The 23391-nt window shown below is 48.2% G+C and overlaps 1 protein-coding gene across 4 annotated transcripts in view; it reads left to right on the top strand.

Annotated features, from left to right (window-relative positions):
- Positions 1-23391, top strand: part of LOC138296303 (uncharacterized) — a 619236-nt gene that overhangs the window by 301346 nt on the left and 294499 nt on the right. For all 4 annotated transcript variants that reach the window (XM_069235314.1, XM_069235317.1, XM_069235316.1 and 1 more), the window contains one exon: positions 19713-19859. In XM_069235314.1, the coding sequence (XP_069091415.1) occupies positions 19713-19859 (147 nt within the window). The remainder of the gene's footprint in view (positions 1-19712; positions 19860-23391) is intronic.

Below are 23391 nucleotides of genomic sequence, written 5' to 3'. Positions count from 1 at the left end.
GCACACTCCACTTTGTGGTAAGAAGTTCCTCACACAGAAGTTAGCGCAACCCAACTTTATTCCATTTCCATGAATGGTATCTTCTAGAATATGGTTGAATAGCTTCTCTGACAGCACTACCCCTCTTGCTTTAACTGTAGTGCATGCGTGAAAAGTGCTGTAGACACAGGAAATAAAGGGAAGAGATTCTGGGGGAGTAAGGTAATGCAAGAAAATAACGTATTCTTCCTCTTTTGAAAAGTAAATCCAGCACACAAACATTGATAACCATCTCCTGCACGACTACAAGTCTGGCTTCAACTGACGCTGCAGGGCAGAGACAGATACCTAACCCTTCGTAGATGATGTTTTCTTGACCACAGAAGAAGATGTCCCATGCTATCTAGTATTGCTGAACTCTCAACTGCCTTTGAGAGAGTCGACCATCCCTCCCTGATCCGCACCCTAGAGTCTCAAATTGGATTCACCGGCAATGTCCTTTACTGGTTCTCCTCCAACCTTTCCATCCCACACTAGTTTGTTCATATGGGCAATCACCTCCAGGTCACAAGAGATCCCTATCACCTGTTGAGCCCCAGAGGTCTCCAGTCATCTACCTTTCCATGGTGCTTTACTCTCAGATAACGGCATTACTGTGAGAAGGTAGCCTCTTTCTAGCCTTGTTACCCCCACTTTTGGCCTGTTTGTGAGTGTATGTCAGGATGTTTGTCACTGTTTTCACTGTCTCACTGGGATCCTGATAGCCAGGCCTCAGTGCTCATAGTGAAAACACTATGTTTTCAGTATGGTTGTTATGTGTCACTGGGATCCTGCTGGTCAGGACCCCAGTGCTCATAGGTTTGTGGCCTATATGTATGTGTCACTGGGACCCTGTCACACAGGGCCCCAGTGCTCATAGGTGTGCATGTATATGTTCCCTGTGTGGTGCCTAACTGTCTCACTGAGGCTCTGCTAACCAGAACCTCAGTGGTTATGCTCTCTCATTACTTCCAAATTGTCACTGACAGGCTAGTGACCATTTTTACCAATTTACATTGGCTTACTGGAACACCCTTATAATTCCCTAGTATATGGTACTGAGGTACCCAGAGTATTGGGGTTCCAGGAGATCCCTATGGGCTGCAGCATTTCTTTTGCCACCCATAGGGAGCTCTGACAATTCTTACACAGGCCTGCCACTGCAGCCTGAGTGAAATAACGTCCACGTTATTTCACAGCCATTTTACACTGCACTTAAGTAACTTATAAGTCACCTATATGTCTAACCTTTACCTGGTAAAGGTTAGGTGCAAAGTTACTTAGTGTGAGGGCACCCTGGCACTAGCCAAGGTGCCCCCACATTGTTCAGAGCCAATTCACTGAACTTTGTGAGTGCGGGGACACCATTACACGCGTGCACTACATATAGGTCACTACCTATATGTAGCTTCACCATGGTAACTCCGAATATGGCCATGTAACATGTCTATGATCATGGAATTGCCCCCTCTATGCCATCCTGGCATTGTTGGTACAATTCCATGATCCCAGTGGTCTGTAGCACAGACCCTGGTACTGCCAGACTGCCCTTCCTGGGGTTTCTCTGCAGCTGCTGCTGCTGCCAACCCCTCAGACAGGCAGCTGCCCTCCTGGGGTCCAGCCAGGCCTGGCCCAGGATGGCAGAACAAAGAACTTCCTCTTAGAGAGGGTGTGACACCCTCTCCCTTTGGAAAATGGTGTGAAGGCAGGGGAGGAGTAGCCTCCCCCAGCCTCTGGAAATGCTTTGTTGGGCACAGGTGTGCCCAATTCTGCATAAGCCAGTCTACACCGGTTCAGGGACCCCTTAGCCCCTGCTCTGGCGCGAAACTGGACAAAGGAAAGGGGAGTGACCACTCCCCTGACCTGCACCTCCCCTGGGAGGTGTCCAGAGCTCCTCCAGTGTGCTCCAGACCTCTGCCATCTTGGAAACAGAGGTGCTGCTGGCACACTGGACTGCTCTGAGTGGCCAGTGCCACCAGGTGACGTCAGAGACTCCTTGTGATAGGCTCCTTCAGGTGTTAGTAGCCTTTCCTCTCTCCTAGGTAGCCAAACCCTCTTTTCTGGCTATTTAGGGTCTCTGTCTCTGGGGAAACTTTAGATAACGAATGCATGAGCTCAGCCGAGTTCCTCTGCATCTCCCTCTTCACCTTCTGATAAGGAATCGACCGCTGACCGCGCTGGAAGCCTGCAAACCTGCAACATAGTAGCAAAGACGACTACTGCAACTCTGTAACGCTGATCCTGCCGCCTTCTCGACTGTTTTCCTGCTTGTGCATGCTGTGGGGGTAGTCTGCCTCCTCTCTGCACCAGAAGCTCCGAAGAAATCTCCCGTGGGTCGACGGAATCTTCCCCCTGCAACCGCAGGCACCAAAAAGCTGCATCTCCGGTCCCTTGGGTCTCCTCTCAGCACGACGAGCGAGGTCCCTCGAATCCAGCGACACCGTCCAAGTGACCCCCACAGTCCAGTGACTCTTCAGCCCAAGTTTGGTGGAGGTAAGTCCTTGCCTCACCTCGCTGGGCTGCATTGCTGGGAACCGCGACTTTGCAAGCTTCTCCGGCCCCTGTGCACTTCCGGCGGAAATCCTGTGTGCACAGCCAAGCCTGGGTCCACGGCACTCTAACCTGCATTGCACGACTTTCTAAGTTGGTCTCCGGCGACGTGGGACTCCTTTGTGCAACTTCGGCGAGCACCGTTTCACGCATCCTCGTAGTGCCTGTTTCTGGCACTTCTCCGGGTGCTACCTGCTTCAGTGAGGGCTCCTTGTCTTGCTCGACGTCCCCTCTCTCTGCAGGTCCAATTTGCGACCTCCTGGTCCCTCCTGGGCCCCAGCAGCGTCCAAAAACGCCAAACGCACGATTTGCGTGTAGCAAGGCTTGTTGGCGTCCATCCGGCGGGAAAACACTTCTGCACGACTCTCCAAGGCGTGGGGGATCCATCCTCCAAAGGGGAAGTCTCTAGCCCTTGTCGTTCCTGCAGTATTCACAGTTCTTCAGCCTAGTAAGAGCTTCCTTGCACCAACCGCTGGCATTTCTTGGGCATCTGCCCATCTCCGAGCTGCTTGTGACTTTTGGACTTGGTCCCCTTGTTCCACAGGTACCTTCAGACAGGAATCCATCGTTGTTGCATTGCTGATTTGTGTTTTCCTTGCATTTTCCCTCTAACACGACTATTTTGTCCTTAGGGGAACTTTGGTGCACTTTGCACTCACTTTTCAGGGTCTTGGGGAGGGTTATTTTTCTAACTCTCACTATTGTCTAATAGTCCCAGCGACCCTCTACAAGGTCACATAGGTTTGGGGTCCATTCGTGGTTCGCATTCCACTTCTGGAGTATATGGTTTGTGTTGCCCCTATCCCTATGTTTCCCCATTGCATCCTATTGTAACTATACATTGTTTGCACTGTTTTCTAAGACTATACTGCATATTTTTGCTATTGTGTATATATATCTTGTGTATATTTCCTATCCTCTCACTGAGGGTACACTCTAAGATACTTTGGCATATTGTCATAAAAATAAAGTACCTTTATTTTTAGTATAACTGTGTATTGTGTTTTCTTATGATATTGTGCATATGACACTAAGTGGTACTGTAGTAGCTTCACACGTCTCCTAGTTCAGCCTGAGCTGCTTTGCTAAGCTACCATTATCTATCAGCCTAAGCTGCTAGACACCCTATACACTAATAAGGGATAACTGGGCCTGGTGCAAGGTGCAAGTACCCCTTGGTACTCACTACAAGCCAGTCCAGCCTCCTACATTGGTTGTGCAGTGGTGGGATAGGTGCTTGAGACTACTTACCACTCTTGTCATTGTACTTTTCATAAGAGAAAAATATACAAAACAAGGTCAGTGTATATACACATAGCCAAAAAGTTTTGCATTTCCTCTTTTCACTCTTTTCTAAGTGCTGAAAAGTACTTCTAAACTTTCAAAAAGTTCTTAAAAGTTTAAAAAGTTTTTTCTGTCTTTCCAAAAAGTTCTGAAAACTTTTTTCTCTTTGTCTATCACTTTAACTCTCTCTAAAAAATGTCTGGCACAGGCCAAAAAGTTGAACTGTCCAAACTTGCATATGATCACCTTAGCTGGAAAGGAGCAAGGAGTCTCTGCATAGAGAGAGGTTTGAGTGTAGGGAAGAATCCTTCCTTAGAACTGTTAATTAATATGCTTAGAGTACAGGATAAGGCCATAAGTGCCCAATCTGTAGAAAAAGTAGCTAATGGTTCTCAATCTGATCCAGGGACTCCCCCAGGAAAAGGTTCAGGAAAGAAACTTCTCAGCCTGCCCATTACTAGACAGTCTAGCATAGTTGGTACAGAGGTTGAATCACATCATACTGATGATGTGCTCTCACATTATACTGGTAGCCAAGCTGTTAGGGTGCCCTCTGTAAGGGACAGGTCTCCTTCTGTTCATTCCCATCACACCTCTGTATCTAGAAATGTCCCTCCCACCCACCCTGATGACAGATTGTTGGAAAGGGAGCTCAATAGATTGAGAGTGGAGCAAACCAGACTGAAGCTCAAGAAGCAACAGCTGGATTTGGATAGACAGTCTTTAGAAATAGAGAGGGAAAGACAGAAGATGGGTTTAGATACCCATGGTGGCAGCAGCAGTATTCCCCATAGTCATCCTGCAAAAGAGCATGATTCCAGGAATCTGCACAAGATAGTTCCCCCTTACAAGGAGGGGGATGACATTAACAAGTGGTTTGCTGCACTTGAGAGGGCCTGTGTTGTACAGGATGTCCCTCAAAGGCAGTGGGCTGCTATCCTATGGCTATCATTTAGTGGAAAAGGTAGGGATAGGCTCCTTACAGTGAAAGAAAATGATGCCAATAATTTTACAGTTCTTAAGAATGCACTCCTGGATGGTTATGGCTTAACCACTGAACAATACAGGATAAAGTTCAGAGAGACCAAAAAGGAGTCTTCACAAGACTGGGTTGATTTCATTGACCATTCAGTGAAGGCCTTGGAGGGGTGGTTACATGGCAGTAAAGTTACTGATTATGAAAGCCTGTATAACACAATCCTGAGAGAGCATATACTTAATAATTGTGTGTCTGATTTGTTGCACCAGTACCTGGTAGACTCTGATCTGACCTCTCCCCAAGAATTGGGAAAGAAGGCAGACAAATGGGTCAGAACAAGGGTGAACAGAAAAGTTCATACAGGGGGTGACAAAGATGGCAATAAGAAGAAAGATGGTGAAAAATCTCAAGATAAGCATGGGGATAAGGGTAAAACCAAAGATCCCACTTCAAATCTTAAACACTCTTCAGAGGGTGGGGATAAAACAAATTCTTCCTCTTCTTCCCAACCTGCACACATTAAAAAGCCTTGGTGCTTTGTGTGTAAAAACAGAGGCCATAGGCCAGGGGATAAGTCCTGTCCAGGTAAACCCCCTGAGCCTACCACCACTAATACATCAAGCTCTAGTGCCCCTAGCAGTAGTGGTACTAGTGGTGGGACTGCTGGCAACAGTCAAGCAAAGGGTGTAGTTGGGTTCACTTATGGGTCCATAGTGGAAACTGATGTAATCAGTCCCAAGACAGTTTCTGTCACACCTAGTGGCATTGGCCTTGCCACACTGGCTGCTTGTCCCCTTACAATGGATAAGTACAGGCAGACAGTTTCAATAAATGGTGTTGAGGCCTTGGCCTACAGGGACACAGGTGCCAGTTTCACTTTGGTGACTGAAAACCTAGTGCCTCCTGAACAACACATCATTGGACAACAGTATAAAATTATTGATGTCCATAACTCCACTAAGTTTCTTCCCTTAGCTATAATTCAGTTTAGTTGGGGTGGAGTTACTGGCCCTAAGCAGGTGGTGGTATCACCTAGCTTACCTGTAGACTGTCTCTTAGGTAATGACCTAGAGGCCTCAGGTTGGGCTGATGTAGAGTTTTATGCCCATGCAGCCATGCTGGGCATCCCTGAGGAATTGTTCCCTCTCATTTCAAGTGAAATGAAAAAGCAAAGGAGAGAAGGCCTGAAAACTCAGGATCCCTCTCCATCAACAGGTAAAAAGGGTATCACAGTATCCCCTAACCACCCTACCATTCAGGATACTATTCCTGTGGTGGGAGAAACCTCTCCTGGGGTGGCACCTGTTCCAAGGGAATCATCAGCTGGCATAGCTGGACTCCCTGAGGTAGAAGTACCTCTCTGTGGGATAACTAACATTGGTGACAAAAAGAGCACCATTTTAGTTAACATGGAGCATCCCTCCAACCCTCCCAGAGAAACTTTAGTGCAGAAACCCTGTACTGCCTCACAACACTTAGGACAGCATCCCTGCCCTAGTGTGGAGCTCATAGGACAGCATCCCTGCCCTGCTCCAACTCAAGAGAAACAGCATCCCTGTTCTCTCTTCCAGCCAAATGGACAAAGTTTTTGTCCAGCTATGGCTTTACTGAGACAGCATCCCTGTCTGGCATTTCCATCATTACAAATAGGTTCAGTGGATAATTCCCACTGCTCTAAACTAAAACTTACTGATAGAAACTCTGAAAATACATCTTCACATTGTTGGTTAGCTAAAAAACTTCAAACAGGGTGGTTTACATCCCCACAGGGAAGTAACCATATAGTGGATGATAAAGGGAGTAACCAGTCTATTGCAGAGCTACTCTCTACTTATCACCACTTAGACAATAAAGTCTCAACTGGCCAAGGTTAGCCTTATTGTCCTTCGTTTGGGGGGGGGTTGTGTGAGAAGGTAGCCTCTTTCTAGCCTTGTTACCCCCACTTTTGGCCTGTTTGTGAGTGTATGTCAGGATGTTTGTCACTGTTTTCACTGTCTCACTGGGATCCTGATAGCCAGGCCTCAGTGCTCATAGTGAAAACACTATGTTTTCAGTATGGTTGTTATGTGTCACTGGGATCCTGCTGGTCAGGACCCCAGTGCTCATAGGTTTGTGGCCTATATGTATGTGTCACTGGGACCCTGTCACACAGGGCCCCAGTGCTCATAGGTGTGCATGTATATGTTCCCTGTGTGGTGCCTAACTGTCTCACTGAGGCTCTGCTAACCAGAACCTCAGTGGTTATGCTCTCTCATTACTTCCAAATTGTCACTGACAGGCTAGTGACCATTTTTACCAATTTACATTGGCTTACTGGAACACCCTTATAATTCCCTAGTATATGGTACTGAGGTACCCAGAGTATTGGGGTTCCAGGAGATCCCTATGGGCTGCAGCATTTCTTTTGCCACCCATAGGGAGCTCTGACAATTCTTACACAGGCCTGCCACTGCAGCCTGAGTGAAATAACGTCCACGTTATTTCACAGCCATTTTACACTGCACTTAAGTAACTTATAAGTCACCTATATGTCTAACCTTTACCTGGTAAAGGTTAGGTGCAAAGTTACTTAGTGTGAGGGCACCCTGGCACTAGCCAAGGTGCCCCCACATTGTTCAGAGCCAATTCACTGAACTTTGTGAGTGCGGGGACACCATTACACGCGTGCACTACATATAGGTCACTACCTATATGTAGCTTCACCATGGTAACTCCGAATATGGCCATGTAACATGTCTATGATCATGGAATTGCCCCCTCTATGCCATCCTGGCATTGTTGGTACAATTCCATGATCCCAGTGGTCTGTAGCACAGACCCTGGTACTGCCAGACTGCCCTTCCTGGGGTTTCTCTGCAGCTGCTGCTGCTGCCAACCCCTCAGACAGGCAGCTGCCCTCCTGGGGTCCAGCCAGGCCTGGCCCAGGATGGCAGAACAAAGAACTTCCTCTGAGAGAGGGTGTGACACCCTCTCCCTTTGAAAAATGGGGTGAAGGCAGGGGAGGAGTAGCCTCCCCCAGCCTCTGGAAATGCTTTGTTGGGCACAGGTGTGCCCAATTCTGCATAAGCCAGTCTACACCGGTTCAGGGACCCCTTAGCCCCTGCTCTGGCGCGAAACTGGACAAAGGAAAGGGGAGTGACCACTCCCCTGACCTGCACCTCCCCTGGGAGGTGTCCAGAGCTCCTCCAGTGTGCTCCAGACCTCTGCCATCTTGGAAACAGAGGTGCTGCTGGCACACTGGACTGCTCTGAGTGGCCAGTGCCACCAGGTGACGTCAGAGACTCCTTGTGATAGGCTCCTTCAGGTGTTAGTAGCCTTTCCTCTCTCCTAGGTAGCCAAACCCTCTTTTCTGGCTATTTAGGGTCTCTGTCTCTGGGGAAACTTTAGATAACGAATGCATGAGCTCAGCCGAGTTCCTCTGCATCTCCCTCTTCACCTTCTGATAAGGAATCGACCGCTGACCGCGCTGGAAGCCTGCAAACCTGCAACATAGTAGCAAAGACGACTACTGCAACTCTGTAACGCTGATCCTGCCGCCTTCTCGACTGTTTTCCTGCTTGTGCATGCTGTGGGGGTAGTCTGCCTCCTCTCTGCACCAGAAGCTCCGAAGAAATCTCCCGTGGGTCGACGGAATCTTCCCCCTGCAACCGCAGGCACCAAAAAGCTGCATCTCCGGTCCCTTGGGTCTCCTCTCAGCACGACGAGCGAGGTCCCTCGAATCCAGCGACACCGTCCAAGTGACCCCCACAGTCCAGTGACTCTTCAGCCCAAGTTTGGTGGAGGTAAGTCCTTGCCTCACCTCGCTGGGCTGCATTGCTGGGAACCGCGACTTTGCAAGCTTCTCCGGCCCCTGTGCACTTCCGGCGGAAATCCTGTGTGCACAGCCAAGCCTGGGTCCACGGCACTCTAACCTGCATTGCACGACTTTCTAAGTTGGTCTCCGGCGACGTGGGACTCCTTTGTGCAACTTCGGCGAGCACCGTTTCACGCATCCTCGTAGTGCCTGTTTCTGGCACTTCTCCGGGTGCTACCTGCTTCAGTGAGGGCTCCTTGTCTTGCTCGACGTCCCCTCTCTCTGCAGGTCCAATTTGCGACCTCCTGGTCCCTCCTGGGCCCCAGCAGCGTCCAAAAACGCCAAACGCACGATTTGCGTGTAGCAAGGCTTGTTGGCGTCCATCCGGCGGGAAAACACTTCTGCACGACTCTCCAAGGCGTGGGGGATCCATCCTCCAAAGGGGAAGTCTCTAGCCCTTGTCGTTCCTGCAGTATTCACAGTTCTTCAGCCTAGTAAGAGCTTCCTTGCACCAACCGCTGGCATTTCTTGGGCATCTGCCCATCTCCGAGCTGCTTGTGACTTTTGGACTTGGTCCCCTTGTTCCACAGGTACCTTCAGACAGGAATCCATCGTTGTTGCATTGCTGATTTGTGTTTTCCTTGCATTTTCCCTCTAACACGACTATTTTGTCCTTAGGGGAACTTTGGTGCACTTTGCACTCACTTTTCAGGGTCTTGGGGAGGGTTATTTTTCTAACTCTCACTATTGTCTAATAGTCCCAGCGACCCTCTACAAGGTCACATAGGTTTGGGGTCCATTCGTGGTTCGCATTCCACTTCTGGAGTATATGGTTTGTGTTGCCCCTATCCCTATGTTTCCCCATTGCATCCTATTGTAACTATACATTGTTTGCACTGTTTTCTAAGACTATACTGCATATTTTTGCTATTGTGTATATATATCTTGTGTATATTTCCTATCCTCTCACTGAGGGTACACTCTAAGATACTTTGGCATATTGTCATAAAAATAAAGTACCTTTATTTTTAGTATAACTGTGTATTGTGTTTTCTTATGATATTGTGCATATGACACTAAGTGGTACTGTAGTAGCTTCACACGTCTCCTAGTTCAGCCTGAGCTGCTTTGCTAAGCTACCATTATCTATCAGCCTAAGCTGCTAGACACCCTATACACTAATAAGGGATAACTGGGCCTGGTGCAAGGTGCAAGTACCCCTTGGTACTCACTACAAGCCAGTCCAGCCTCCTACAATTACGATTTACCAAAATGTTAATGGTACACAACTCTACTTGAAAGTCTCCTCTGCTTCAGACATCCAACGCCTCAAACACTGTTTGCACATCATCCAGACTTGGATGTTCTGCACTTACCTAAAGCAAAAACAAGCCAAGACAGAACTCATGTTATTTGCCAGGACCAACAAACAAGATGATGTACAAACCTGGCTCAATTAAATGAGCCTTGGAGGCTTCGAAACCCAACTTTCAATGAATGCCAAGTCACATGGGTGAACACTAACCTCACCCTTAAGAAACACATTGTCAAAAAACAAAGTTGGTCTGGTACCAGCTCACTCTTCTAAAGAAAGTCAAACCATCTCTTTCAGTAAGCAATTTCAAATTGTGGTTCAAACCTTTGTAGTCTTGCATTTGGATGGTAGCATTCTCTACTTGATGACCTCAAAGACTCCAAACTGGCACCTTTTGGGGAGCCACCTTACACACCAGAGCATATCTCATCCAGGGCCTGAAAAAGTATGATCACATCACCTCTATCCAAAAGGGACCCATGCTGTCCTGCACCATCTTCAAAACTAGCTGTATTATTTGTAATGCCATCACGACCAGCTTTTCTTGCAGAGAAGCTCACCATCACTGATGGTTCTCAGCACACCCAAAGCCAGGACATTACCAGGCTCCAGACTAAGGACTGTTGTTGAAATGTGGGTCATTAGTTGTGTGGCTTGCACAAGTAATGAGTCCATACACGACCACCACTGGCAACCAAACACCCCATTGTAGTGCTTGACTTTCATAGGGTAGCGTTACAGAGCAGTCCAAGGCTTACTCAAGGGAGGTGGTGTGGGCTAGTCATCCCCATTCAAATGCACACAGGCATGAAAATCAATAAATGATTGTCCAGTCTGTGCTTTTTCCTTTGCTTTGATATAGTAAAAGTAAATTGTTTACACACACACTACGCATACTATGAAACAATTTACAAATATACACAAATTGATGGAATTACCCTTGAATAACATTATGTAATTGCTCATGTCTCCCCTGAGAGAAAATATAATCCAACACCCCTATGGCAAAATAATTACTGGTATCCCAACGCAATATTTGACTGTAATTTGGAGTGAGACCACTGAAATCTGTCAAATAACTACATCTACTTTGCAATGAGATGGCTGTGAGTCTTGTTAATCAAATCAGAATCAACAAGGAACATACAGAGACATGCTAGAATAATTTAATGGTTAGAATGACTTTCAGATTACTCTCAAATTTCTCCTTAGTTATCCTTACCTCTAAAGAATGCAGTCCCACAAGCAAAAAAACAAAGTTCCAAAAAGCTTGTGCTATACATTATGTTGGAACCCTTTGGGGGTTATAATTCCATTTTCCCACCCAACCTAGGCTGAGGACACAAACTTTGAAATGGCGGTAGGCTGCGCTGCTCCTGCAGCTCCCCCTGTCCATGGGCACTTGGTTGGTGGTGGCCCCATCTTCCTGGGGCAACGATGAGCTGAGAACTGAGCTCATATAGATGTTGGGCCTCACAAAGCATTGTGGGCCACGATGCATATGTGATAAGCTGCTCTCCCACTGTGCCAGGGAGAGCCGCTTTGCCTTAGTTTATATGGTCTGTTTCCACGTTTGTTTCGTGGGGTGTCTGATTCCACCTGGACACCCCCATGTCATGCCGTCTCGTTGGAGGGCAGCCCAGGGAACCCACCCCCGGCTGCCCTCACCGGCTCCCATGCCAGCCGCAGGGGCCGGAAGCCACTGTTTGGTCTGCCCGCTCCTGTGGACAGACATTCACTGGCGACTCGGTCCTCCCTACTCCCACCATTGCTGATTACTGGGAGCAGGGACAGCAGCATCCCAGGGGAGTGCAGCAGCACTCCCCCAGCCTTCATGCTGCTCTTGGGGCTCAGGGATGGGCCCTGGTCCCCACCGCCGCCTGGATATTCGCAGGGAGCGCAATGGCACTCCCCGGCTTTTGTTCGGTACGTGGCCCAGGACAATCTTCACAAGGGGTGCAATGGTGCCCCTGACTTCTCCTTTGGGATGGGGTCCGGGGTCCTAGGACAATTTTCACGGGGTGCAATGACACCCCCGACTTAACCTTCGGTGCGGGGTCCCGGGATGGGGTCCAGAGCCCCCCTTTTAGCAGTCTTCATGGGGGGTGCAACAGCTTCCCCTGGCTTCATCTTCAGCTGCCGGTGCCTCCCACGGCAGGTGGTCATCTTCACAGGGGACGCAACGGCATCCTCAGGCTTGACTTCCTTGCAGGGCCCAGGGATGGGGTCCCACACATTAATTTTTCACAGGGAGTGTGACGGAACTCCCTGACTTTTACTTCGGCAGCATGGGGCCCCGGGATGGGGTCTGGGGCCTGCCCTCTACAAGAGGGGTAGTGCGACAGCACTCCCCCAGCTCCTCTTCTTCTTGGGGGCAGCCCCCGGGCCCTGGCCCACCTTAGGGCCACAGTCTCGAGCCACAGTGGAACCCCACACACTGTGCTGCAGGCTCAGGAAAAGGTCAAAGGTCACTGACCTTCTCTTCCTGATATCTTGGGCCCCTAAGGGCCGATTTTGATGATCTTGATGTCGTTTCACTCCTAGTGGCGAGCCCTTGCCACCAGGAGCACGTTCGTTAGGCCTCCTGGCCTAGAGGGGTCCTAGATTGTAGGGAGCCAGTCCCACTGACTCTGTGCACCAGCCTTTCATCTGGGGGCCCTCCTTTCCTTCTGGACAGTGCACTCTCCTTGCGCCAGCCCAGCCTTTTCCCCAGCTAGCCCTCAGGGGGGGTAAGGGGTCCAGCTTACCTGGCCCTGGTGTTAGAAATGGGGTCTTTGGTTGACAGTCAGGTTACCCCCTGTTCAAGCAAGGACCCTCACTCTAGTCAGGGTAAAAGAGAATCACCTCAGCTAACCCCTGCTTACCCCCTTGGTAGCTTGGCAGAGCAGTAGGCTTAACCTCAGAGTGCTAGGTGTAAAGTATTTGTACCAACACACACAGTAACTTAATGAAAACACTACAAAATGACACAACACCGGTTTAGAAAAATAGGAAATATTTATCTAAACGAAACAAGACCAAAACGACAAAAATCCGACATACACAAGTCAAGTTATGAATATTTAAAGGTTAAATTCAAAAATAGCGCTTCGAAACAAAAATGCTTTGATGAGATGTTAACACGGCGTCGTGACGGAGTCGTTCCCAACAAGCCGACACCAGCGGCGCCGGACACGGAGTCGTGTAGACCCCCAAGTACAGTACCTTTGATGAAGAGTGAAAACAAGCCGATGCGCGAAGTCGGGGATCGCGGCGTCTGTGCGAAATGTTGAATCCGTGCACTTCGAGCGGCGTCGGTCACGACGTGGTGCGGCGACTTCCACGGTGTCGCAGACTTCAGCGTGGCTGCTGCAGCGTTGGGCCTGCGAAGAGCGTTGCGTTCCAGCGAAGGTCACGGCGTCGGGTGCAGGCGGCGTCACCGGATTCAGCAGCGGCGTTGGTCCGGAGTCGTCCGAAGTCGATTTCCTTGGATTTCCACCAGCTTTCCTTTCAAGGGCCCAGGAACTGGATAGGGCACCACTTGTCAGAGCAGGAGTCTCTCCAGAGACTCCAGGTGCTGGTAGAGAGAAGTCTTTGCTGTCCCTGAGACTTCAAACAACAGGAGGCAAGCTCTAAATCAAGCCCTTGGAGATTTCTTCACAAGATGGAAGGCACACAAAGTCCAGTCTTTGCCCTCTTACTCTGGCAGAAGCAGCACTGCAGGAAAGCTCCACAAAGCACAGTCACAGGCAGGGCAGCACTTCTTCCTCAGCTATCAGCTCTTCTCCAGGCAGAGGTTCCTCTTGGTTCCAGTGTTTCTAAAGTCTGTAGATTTGGGTGCCCTTCTTATACCCATTTTAGTCTTTGAAGTCACCTTTCTTCAAAGGGGACTCACACCTACTTGTGAAATCCTGCCTTGCCCAGGCAAGACCTCAGACACACAGCAGGGGGTTGGAGCCGGCATTGTCAGAGGCAGGCACAGTCCTTTCAGATGAGAGTGACCACTCCACCCCTCCCTCCTAGCAGAGATGGCTAATCAGGAAATACAGGTTACACCCCAGCCCCCTTTGTGTCACTGTCTAGTGCGAGGTGAAAAACAACCCAACTGTCAAACTGACCCAGACAGGGAATCCACAAACAAGGCAGAGTCACAGAATGGTTTAAGCAAGAACATGCTCACTTTCTAAAAGTGGCATTTTCAAACGCACAATCTTAAAATCAACTTTACTAAAAGATGTATTTTTTAATTGTGAGTTCAGGGACCCCAAACTCCACATGTCCATCTACTCTCTAGGGGAATCTACACTTTAATCATATTTAAAGATAGCCCCCATATTATCCTATGAGAGAGACAGGCCTTGCAACAGTGAAAAACTAAATTGGCAGTATTTCACTGTCAGGACATATAAACCACATTACTATGGGTCTGATTCTAACTTTGGAGGACGGTCTTAAACCGTCCCAAAAGTGGCGGATATACCACCTACCGTATTACGAGTCCATTATATCCTATGGAACTCGTAATATGGTAGGTGGTATATCCGCCACTTTTGGGACGGTTTAACACCGTCCTCCAAAGTTAGAATCAGGCCCTATATGTCCTACCTTATCCATACACTGCACCCTGCCCTTGGGGCTACCTAGGGCCTACCTTAGGGTTGCCTTACATGTGAGAAAAGGGAAGGTTTAGGCCTGGCAAGTGGGTACACTTGCCAAGTCGAATTTACAGTGTAAAAATACACTTACAGACACTGCAGTGGCAGGTCTGAGACATGATTACAGGGTTACTTGTGTGGGTGGCACAACCAGTGCTGCAGGCCCACTAGTAACATTTGATTTACAGGCCCTGGGCACCTCTAGTGCACTTTACTAGGGACTTAACAGTAAAACAAATATGCCAATCATGGAGAACCAATTACGTACACATTTTAAACAGGAGCACTTGCACTTTAGCACTGGTTAGCAGTGGTAAAGTGCCCAGAGTAACAAAAACAGTAAAATCAGAGTCCAGCACACATCAACAACCTGGGGAACAGAGGCAAAAAGTTAAGGGAGACCACGCCAAGGATGAAAAGTCTAACACCTGGCATGTGCCTTGCTAGGCTGAACTCCTTCAGGGGGAGGGTGCCTGCCCTTGGGGGCAGGCACCCGGGGGTTCTCCCTTCCAGTTGCCAATGACGCCTGTCTACCAACCCAGTGTCCAGGAGTGAAGCACAACAAAGATAGAGAGCTCTTCACTTTACAGGACCTTTTAAATGGGGGCAGAAGTGTCTAGCAGACCTGCACCTCAGGGGTATCCAGATGTGCCACATCACTTCCTTGCCCCTGTCCCCTCCTTCCTGCACGGTCTTCTGGGATAGCTCAAAATGGTGTTGTACAGGAGCTAGGGCCACATGTGCCCTGAAACTCAGCCACTCCTCCCTAACATTCCTTCCAGGGCCTCTCTGCCCATTTCCTGTTGTTACAGCTCTTACCTGTGAGGTATGCAAAAGATTTTCCTCCAGCAGTGGTTTTCCAGATATGTGGGACGGTAGCTAGTGCCTGCTGGGCAGAGCAGTGGGGTCTGGCGGGGTTATGAAAGGAGATGCGATGGTTCAGGTAGGCCGGTCGGATGTTGTGCAGGGCCTTGTAGGTGTAAGTAAGTAGTTTGAAGTTGATTTGCTTCTCTACTGGGAGCCAATGGAGGGTCCTCAGGTTTTGGGAGATGTGTTCTTGGAAGGGGAGGTCCAGGACGAGTCTTGCAGCTGTGTTTTGGATGAGTTGTAGTTTCCTAATGTTCTTTGTTGTGGTGCCGGCATAGAGTGCGTTGCCGTAGTCGAGCTTACTGGTGACTAGGATGTGGATGATTATTTTGTGGCAGTCGACCAGGATCCATTTGAAGATTTTTTGGAGTTGGGAGAGGGTGTGCCAGCAGGAAGAGGTGACTGTGTTTACCTGTCGGAGGAGTTGAGGATGATTTCTAGGTTGCGGGTATGGTCAGTCGGAGTAGGTGGAGCGCTGAGTGATGTGGGCATCCAGCAGTCATCCTAGGCTGAGGTGGAGTTTCCAAAGATGATGAGCTCGGTCTTGTCCGAGTTGAGATTGAGGCAACTCTTACTGATCCAGGCAGCGACAACTTTCATCCCTCTGTGAAAGTTCCTCTTAGCTTTGTCCAGGTATTCAGTGAGGGATATGATGAGTTGTGTGCCATTGGCGTATCACAAGATGTTCATTTTGTGGTCTCCGATGATGGCTGCCAGCGGGGTCATGTATATGTTGAAGAGCGTTGGGCTCAGGGAGGATCCCTGAGGGACTCCGCAGCTGACTTCTGTTGGTTTGGATATGAAGGGTGAGAGCCTGATTTTCTGTGTTCTTCCAGTGAGGAAGGAGTGGATCCATTGCAAGGCTTTTCCATGGATTCCTGCGTCGCAGTGTCTGGTGCACAAGGTGCTGTGGGAGACTTTGTCGAAGGCTGCTGAGAGATCCAGGAGTATGAGTGCTGCGGTGTGTCTGTGGTTGAGGAGTGTGCGGATGTCATTGGTGGCTGCAAGAAGAGCTCTCTCCGTGCTGTGGTTGCAGCAGAATCCACACTGAGAGGTATCCAGAGAGTTTTGCGCGAGGAATTGTCGCAGCTGCGAGTTTATGGCTTTTCCCAGGACTTTGGCTGGGTAGGATAACAGCGAGATGGGTCAGAAGTTCTTGAGCTCTGATGGGTCGGCTGTGGGTTCCTTCAGAAGGGGGTGGACTTCAGCGTGTTCCCACCTTCAGGGAAGGTGGCTGTTTTGATGGAGCAATTTAGAGTTTTGCAGATTTCGGGGGTGATGGATATACTGGCTCCGTTGTAGATGTGGTGAGGACGGGTCTGTTGGAGCTCCGGAGTGAATGCTGTTCATGTTGATTTCAGTCTCTTCTGTGGTGAGCATGGACCAGCTGTGGATGTTTTGGGTGGGTTCTGGGGGGCTGGGTCAATCGTAGGTTCTGACATTGGGTGGGTTCTGTGGGAGGAAGCTATCATAGATGTCCTTAATCTTGCGGTGGAAGAAAGGGGCCAGTTTGTCGCAGAGGTCTTGCGATGGGGGGTGTTGGTGGCTTTGGAGGCAGGATTGGTGAATTTGTTGATTACCATGAAGAGTTCTCTCGTGTTGTGCGGGGAGGTGTTGATGCATTCACGGAATTCTGCTTTTTTTGCATTCTTGATGCGTTGGTGATGGGTGGCAATGGCGGATCTGAAAGAGGCGAGGTCTTTGCTGGTTTTGCTGTTTCTCCATTTCTTCTCTAGGAGCCCGCAGGTGCGTTTGGATTCTTGGAGTTCGGTGTTGAACCAGCTGGCTTTTTTTGGGATGTGCTTGCCCGAAGTTGACAGAGGGGGGCTAAAGAGTTGGCTCATTCAGTGATCCAGGTGTTGAGGTTGCGTGCTTCAGCGCTGGCATTGTTGTGAGGGGCGGGGTGATTTGGCGAGGGTCACTGTGAGTTGTTCATCAGTGATTCCTACCATTTCCTGTGGGGGGCCCTGGGGACCAGAGGCTGCTGTTGGGTGCTGTGATGGTGAAGTGTATGCAGTAAAGTCACCCAGGAGGAGTTATTCAGTGAACACCATGGGGTGGGGGCTGGCGATGTCTACAATCGCGTCGATGAAGGCTGGGTGGGGCCAGGCGGTCTGTAGACTAGGGAGGCGCAGAGGGAGGAGTTGTGATTGGCGTGGATCAGGAAGTGTAGGTGTTCCATTGAGGTGCAGTGTTCCTCCATTTTGACCATGATGCAGAGTGAGGACTTGTGTACGATGGCCAGTCCTCCACCCAGACAGGAGGGTTGATCCTTCCTTAGGAAGTTGTAGTCATCCCTGATTGCGATGGTGATGTCCGGTCTGGAGGTAGGGTTGGTCCAGGTCTCAGTTAGGAAGGCGATGTCTGGACGGGTGGAGTTAATCAGGTCCCAGAGTTTGGTGGTGTGCTTGTGGAAGGAGCGTATATTCAGGAGGTGGCAGTTGATGAGGTTGTGGCAGGCGTTAGTGGTTTCAGGTTCGGAGTGTTCCGGTTGTCTATTGTTGCTGAAACTGAGGTTACAGTTCTGGCAGAAAAAAGGTCCATGGGTGTTCTTAGGAGATGCGGTGCAGCAGGCGCTGAGTCGTCCGTTGTTAAGGCGGTGGAGCTTCTTGGTGTCCTAATGGAGGGTGGCCAGGTAATGGCTTGTTGGAGATCCAGGGTTTCTACAGCTGGGCGCGGTCAAGGCGCGGACTGGCGCAGACGGGCTTGCCTTTGGCATACCAGTTTCGCGCAGCCACTATTAAGAAGAGGAGAGAGGTGGGGGGGGTCCGGTCACCTGGTAAAAGCGCTTTGCGGTGGGCAAGGCTGCAGGCGCAACAGCAGTGCAGGAGGGAGAGGGGAGCAGAAAGACAGAAAAAATAAGAGAAGAGACAGAAAATGAAACAAGCATTTACAATGCAACGGGTCTCGCGTTTGCTCATGTTAGAGCTGATCGCGTTGTAAACTCCTAACCCGACTTTTCACCTATCGGGCAAAAGTGCATTTATGTACATAACCCAAACAAGTGAAATTAACTATGTAAAGAGCTCGACTTCTGCCAAGCGAGATCGCGCTCGTAAATTAGAGAAAAAGAAGTCCACGAGCCCGATGGAAAACAGCGAGCCTTGCATGTTTTCTGTACTTGCTCGCTGTGCTCGAGGAGGGCTAGCTACCGGAAAAGGCATGATGTATGCGTGCCTTCGACTAATGAAAGCAAGCAGATTTTATTAGGCAAGCCCACGAACCAATAAAAAACACTGACGTGAAGTTGACAGGGCTCCGAGCCCTTTTCTAAATACTAAAGCGTCTCGCTGCGATATGCATGCGCGAGCGCATGCAACGCAGGCTCGACCCTAAAAAACGAAGTAAAAAAGAGGTAAAAAGAAGAAGTAAAATGCAGGAGTTAGGAGAGACAGAAGATACTTACTTGTGGATGGCCACGAGGGATGAGCCACAGGCAGGAGCCTACAGGTGGAGGAGGGCTTCGAATTGAGAGTCAGGCACTCTCAGTTGGTTCCCTGAGGAAGAGGCAGCCGCAGGAGGAGCTGTGGAGGGCAACAGATGCTGGCCAGGAGGATATGGCCAATGTCTGTGATTGTAGGCATATCAGTACTTGAATGCGCTTTTTTGTATCGCCAGTTAAATTTAGGAGTACGGTGAAGAGTGTGCGCTATATATAAACATCGTCCGTTTTATTGTTTATTAGACTACAGTGTTTCTACTAATATAAGAATTGAATAACAGTGAACATCGCCAACTGAATTATCCCTGTCTGGAATCTCATAGAAATGGCATGGCTCTCGAACCTCACTATTAACTCTGTCTGGGCCAATGACCAATGTTAACTATGCATTAATGTTAACATATATCACATACAGAAACATGATTTAATGAACTAAATTAAACAAATCTCAAATATAAAACATAATTAACTGTTTATTTCATCGTTCCATGTCTTAATTTTATATTAACTCGATTAGGTGGCATGGAAGACACATCTTTCAATGGCCCGTTTGTATTTTGGTTCTTATGGCGATACCTGTGGTCTTTGGTTATGCTCTCCTCGTTGAATTTGCTTGTCTATCCACTTCTAAACACAAGCGGTACTCACAAATGAGGATGATTCCCTCGAGTCCAGGGTGATTTGTAAAATATCTACAAGTGAATAATAATTCATGTTTCCCCTGTTATGTTTTACTTATTCTATGACTAAAATTGTTTGGGACGCGTTAGGAGCGAGCTTTAGAAAAAGCAATAGTCTAAATTTATGGTTGGTGTCTTGCTTTCTTCTAGCGCTACCTTGAGACGTACAGGAATATGCACAGGCTAAGAAACGCCATGTACGTTAAGTACATGGATCTTCTGAACAAGAAAGTCGAAAAGCAGCGGATTGAGATGCAAATGTGCGAGATCCACTTCAAGGCACCAATGGAACAGAAGGTATGTGCACAGAGCTTCAATAATAATTTAGAAATGATTTAGGAATCTCTCAAATGCTGGTTTCTTTAAATACTGAATGGCATTGCATTTCTGTTTTTTTAATGGCATGGAAATAAAAACACAGGCCAAGCTATTAAGATACTGCCCAGGTGGCACACCAACTTGTGGACACTAATCACGGGGAGAGGGGGCGTTAAATAAGGACTATGCCGAGGAATGCCAGCATTCAGAGTACTAGAACTTAAAATATGAGAGCTAAAATCCATGGGAAACACCAAACCAAATCAGCAATAAGTAATGCCACATGAAGGTGTGAGGGAGCACTCCAAACGTCTCTCAAAACCGTTTCTTTGAAAGCTGCCCAAGAAACTGAATCTCCTCCTGAGTGACTATGAACAGGACCTGGCTAATCTACTCTTATTGCTTCTTAATATATACAGATAGCAAAACAGACCCAATGGCAGAGAATCACAGAGGCTGGATGTCTTTCATGCCTTGGAAGCCCAAAGATAATTAATAAAGTATTAGTGTTACAAAAGGAAGCTGTTCTAGATAAATACATGAAAAACGTCCAATGGCATCCAGAGAATGCAACCGGCCTTCGGAATCCTGTTGGTTTATGTAACTCTGCGCATCAATATTCATGAGCTTTCACTAGTTACTATCACTGTGCACTTGGAGCACCTACTGTGTTTTTTGCGGCTCCTCCATGAGGGTGGAGCAGCGTCCCCCCCACCTCCCAACTCCCCACCAGCAGCAACGATGCAAATCCTTTCACAAGGAAGGGATAATAAACTGTGTTTATTATCCCTTCCTTGTGAAAGGGGTGGGCCACTGGCTGTGACGAGCAGAGGGGAGTGCACAGAGCACTCCCTTCAGAGCGCATGTGTGTTTGGCCGACCCGAGACACCTGGCCAAACACACAGATGCACAGGGCTCTCTCTAGCCCAGCAACACAGTTGTTGGGCTGGAGAGAGCCTGCACAGGCTCCCAGTCAGCCTGGTGGCGCCCTGGGTGGGTGCTCCCAGCCAATCCTGACGCTGCTTTGAGCAGTGTCAGGATTGGCCGCATGACAGGCTGGGAGCCTGTGCCTGCAGGAAGAGGCGAGGAGCAACACGGTTCTTCAGGCTGCGGCGGTGGAGGTCCAGGTAAGTTTATTTTTATTTTGTTAAAATGTATTAATATTTCAGCCCCCCCCGTGCGTGCGCCGCCTCGCCCCCTCTAAAACCGTGAGCCACGCCTGGTTCTTTGTACAGGTGTATGTGCTTTATATAGGAATACCATCGATGTACATATATGCTTAATGCCTGTACATACATGTGCATATAAGTATGTGTGTAACTATTAAACTGTTGGTCTTTTATCAACTATGATCTTTTACTAGACCACTTCATTATTGTTGCCTAGGAAGCACAGGCTATTAGCTTCCCCTGAGGGAAACACTGTTCAGTTTTTTTTATATATTTATCCAGGTTCTTAAGGGCACCGTGTTGCCTTGTACATTGTTTATAATTTACTCTGCAGTTTTGAAGCTGTGAGGGTGCTTAAAAATGTCCAAAGGATGTCAGAAAAGGAGACACTCTCTTACTATTACTGTTACATTGATAAACGTCTAAAACGTGCTTCTTTTTTAGGCACACCACCAACTACAGTAGAGGACACACTTCAGTCTAAAACAGATAAACTTGAGAAAACCAAGAGAAAGAAAAAGTTGATTTGCACACAACATGCATTACCTCCATCATACCTACATTATCTCAATCAGATATATCTGTACTAAGGAGGAGTCTTTCGTTTGTACCCACACACAAACCTGATTTTTTCGAGATTAAACTTGAGATGCTCAAATTTTCCAGAAAATTTTGACATGTTCATTTTTTTAGTGAGAATTCCTATCAAGGTAAACTCGATGTCACAGGCCTAAGACGTCCTTCAACATTCATTCGTCCTACACATTCACTACCTGTGGAACTACTGAGGAACTATTGACCTTTGAGAAAATGTACTAAGAGACATAGATGAACTTAGTAACAAACACAAATATGTCTATTACAGTATCACAAAGAATGAAAGCATGACCTTAAAATCCTTAAGAAATAATGCAGGCCTTGTAGTCAAACCTGTGAACAAGGGGGGAGGGGGTAGTTTTCCTGAACACCACTGTCTACTGCAAGGAGATCCAGCTGATAGGTAATAATGCTATCAAAAAATTGTCAAAAATTGACAGTAATACATATCCAACCCTTAATTCTTGATATCACCAGGAAAGGTTTGGATTTGTACTTTTTAAGTCAAAATGAATTTGACTTCCTGTACAGGCCTCACCCACATATCCCTGCAGTATACATCCTGATATAAGAACCTTCGGAATACCCTAGGCCGACCCATAGTCTCGGGCGGTAGTTCCATCCTGGAGCCTCATTTCAAATATGTTGATTTTTCCATTAAACTGTCAGTTTTGGAGACCAGTGCTTATATGAGGGGCAGCATGGACTTCATTATTACTATTGAAGAAATAGCTGTGGACATATTTACGGACTTTCTAGTAAGTATGGACATACAACCTCTTTATACCAACATTCCCCAGCAGCAGGCCCTCAGGGTGGTACAGGAGACCCTCAAACACAGGATAGATTCCTGTCAAGCCCCCAACTGGTTCACAGTGACTCTCACAGAGATAGCTCTATGTAAAAAAAGGCTTCCAATTTGGTAATATTTTTTTTTCAAAACCAAAGGTGTAGCAGTGGGGGCTGAATTTGCGCCAGATCTGCTGAATCTTGACACGGCAGACCATGGGGAGCAGCACATTTCCCCCCAACAATCCCTACCATGAAAACATCATTGTATGAACTAAGTCAATGATGTTTTCATGGTCTGGAGGGGCATGTGTATAAGACTATTTGGATTAACATACATTCCAAAGATATTAAATTGGCCATGTCCTATGATGAACCAGAGATTGCCTTTCTAGATCAAGATCCTGTCGGAAAATGCTAATTGTGCACTGCACTATTTAGGAAGCCCACTGAAAGAAATTCACTTCTTCAAAATCACAGCCATCTTCCAAGTAATTTGAGAGACAATCTCCAGTTTGGGCAATTTCTTCGGATCAGATGGAACTACACGAAAAAGATGACTGTTTTAAAGAATCTTTAATTTCAAGATTGTTAGAAAGAAGTTATCCTAAAAGATTTGTGAAGCAGGTGTAAAAGGACCTGGTATAATCCTGGGATGATCTCTTGGAGCCCTGCATGAGAGATGAATCTGCTGACTGCCTAATTTGTGTCAATACATTTAGGCGGTCATTCTGACCGCGGCGGTCGGCGGTCGCCGCCCGCCAAGCGGTTCCCGCCGAAAGACCGCGGCGGTCATTCTGGCTTTCCCGCGGGGCCGGCGGGCGACCACCAGAAGACCGCCGGCCGGCCCAGCGGGAAAGCCCCTTCAACAATGAAGCCGGCTCGGAATGGAGCCGGCGGAGTTGCAGGGGTACGACGGGTGCAGTGGCACCCGTCGCGATTTTCACTGTCTGCAA

The sequence above is a fragment of the Pleurodeles waltl genome, chromosome 5, assembly GCF_031143425.1.
Source record: "Pleurodeles waltl isolate 20211129_DDA chromosome 5, aPleWal1.hap1.20221129, whole genome shotgun sequence".
In the NCBI taxonomy this organism is placed as follows: Eukaryota; Metazoa; Chordata; class Amphibia; order Caudata; family Salamandridae; genus Pleurodeles; species Pleurodeles waltl.
Note: the sequence above shows the minus strand (reverse complement) of the source record. Positions and strands in the feature narration are given on the sequence as shown.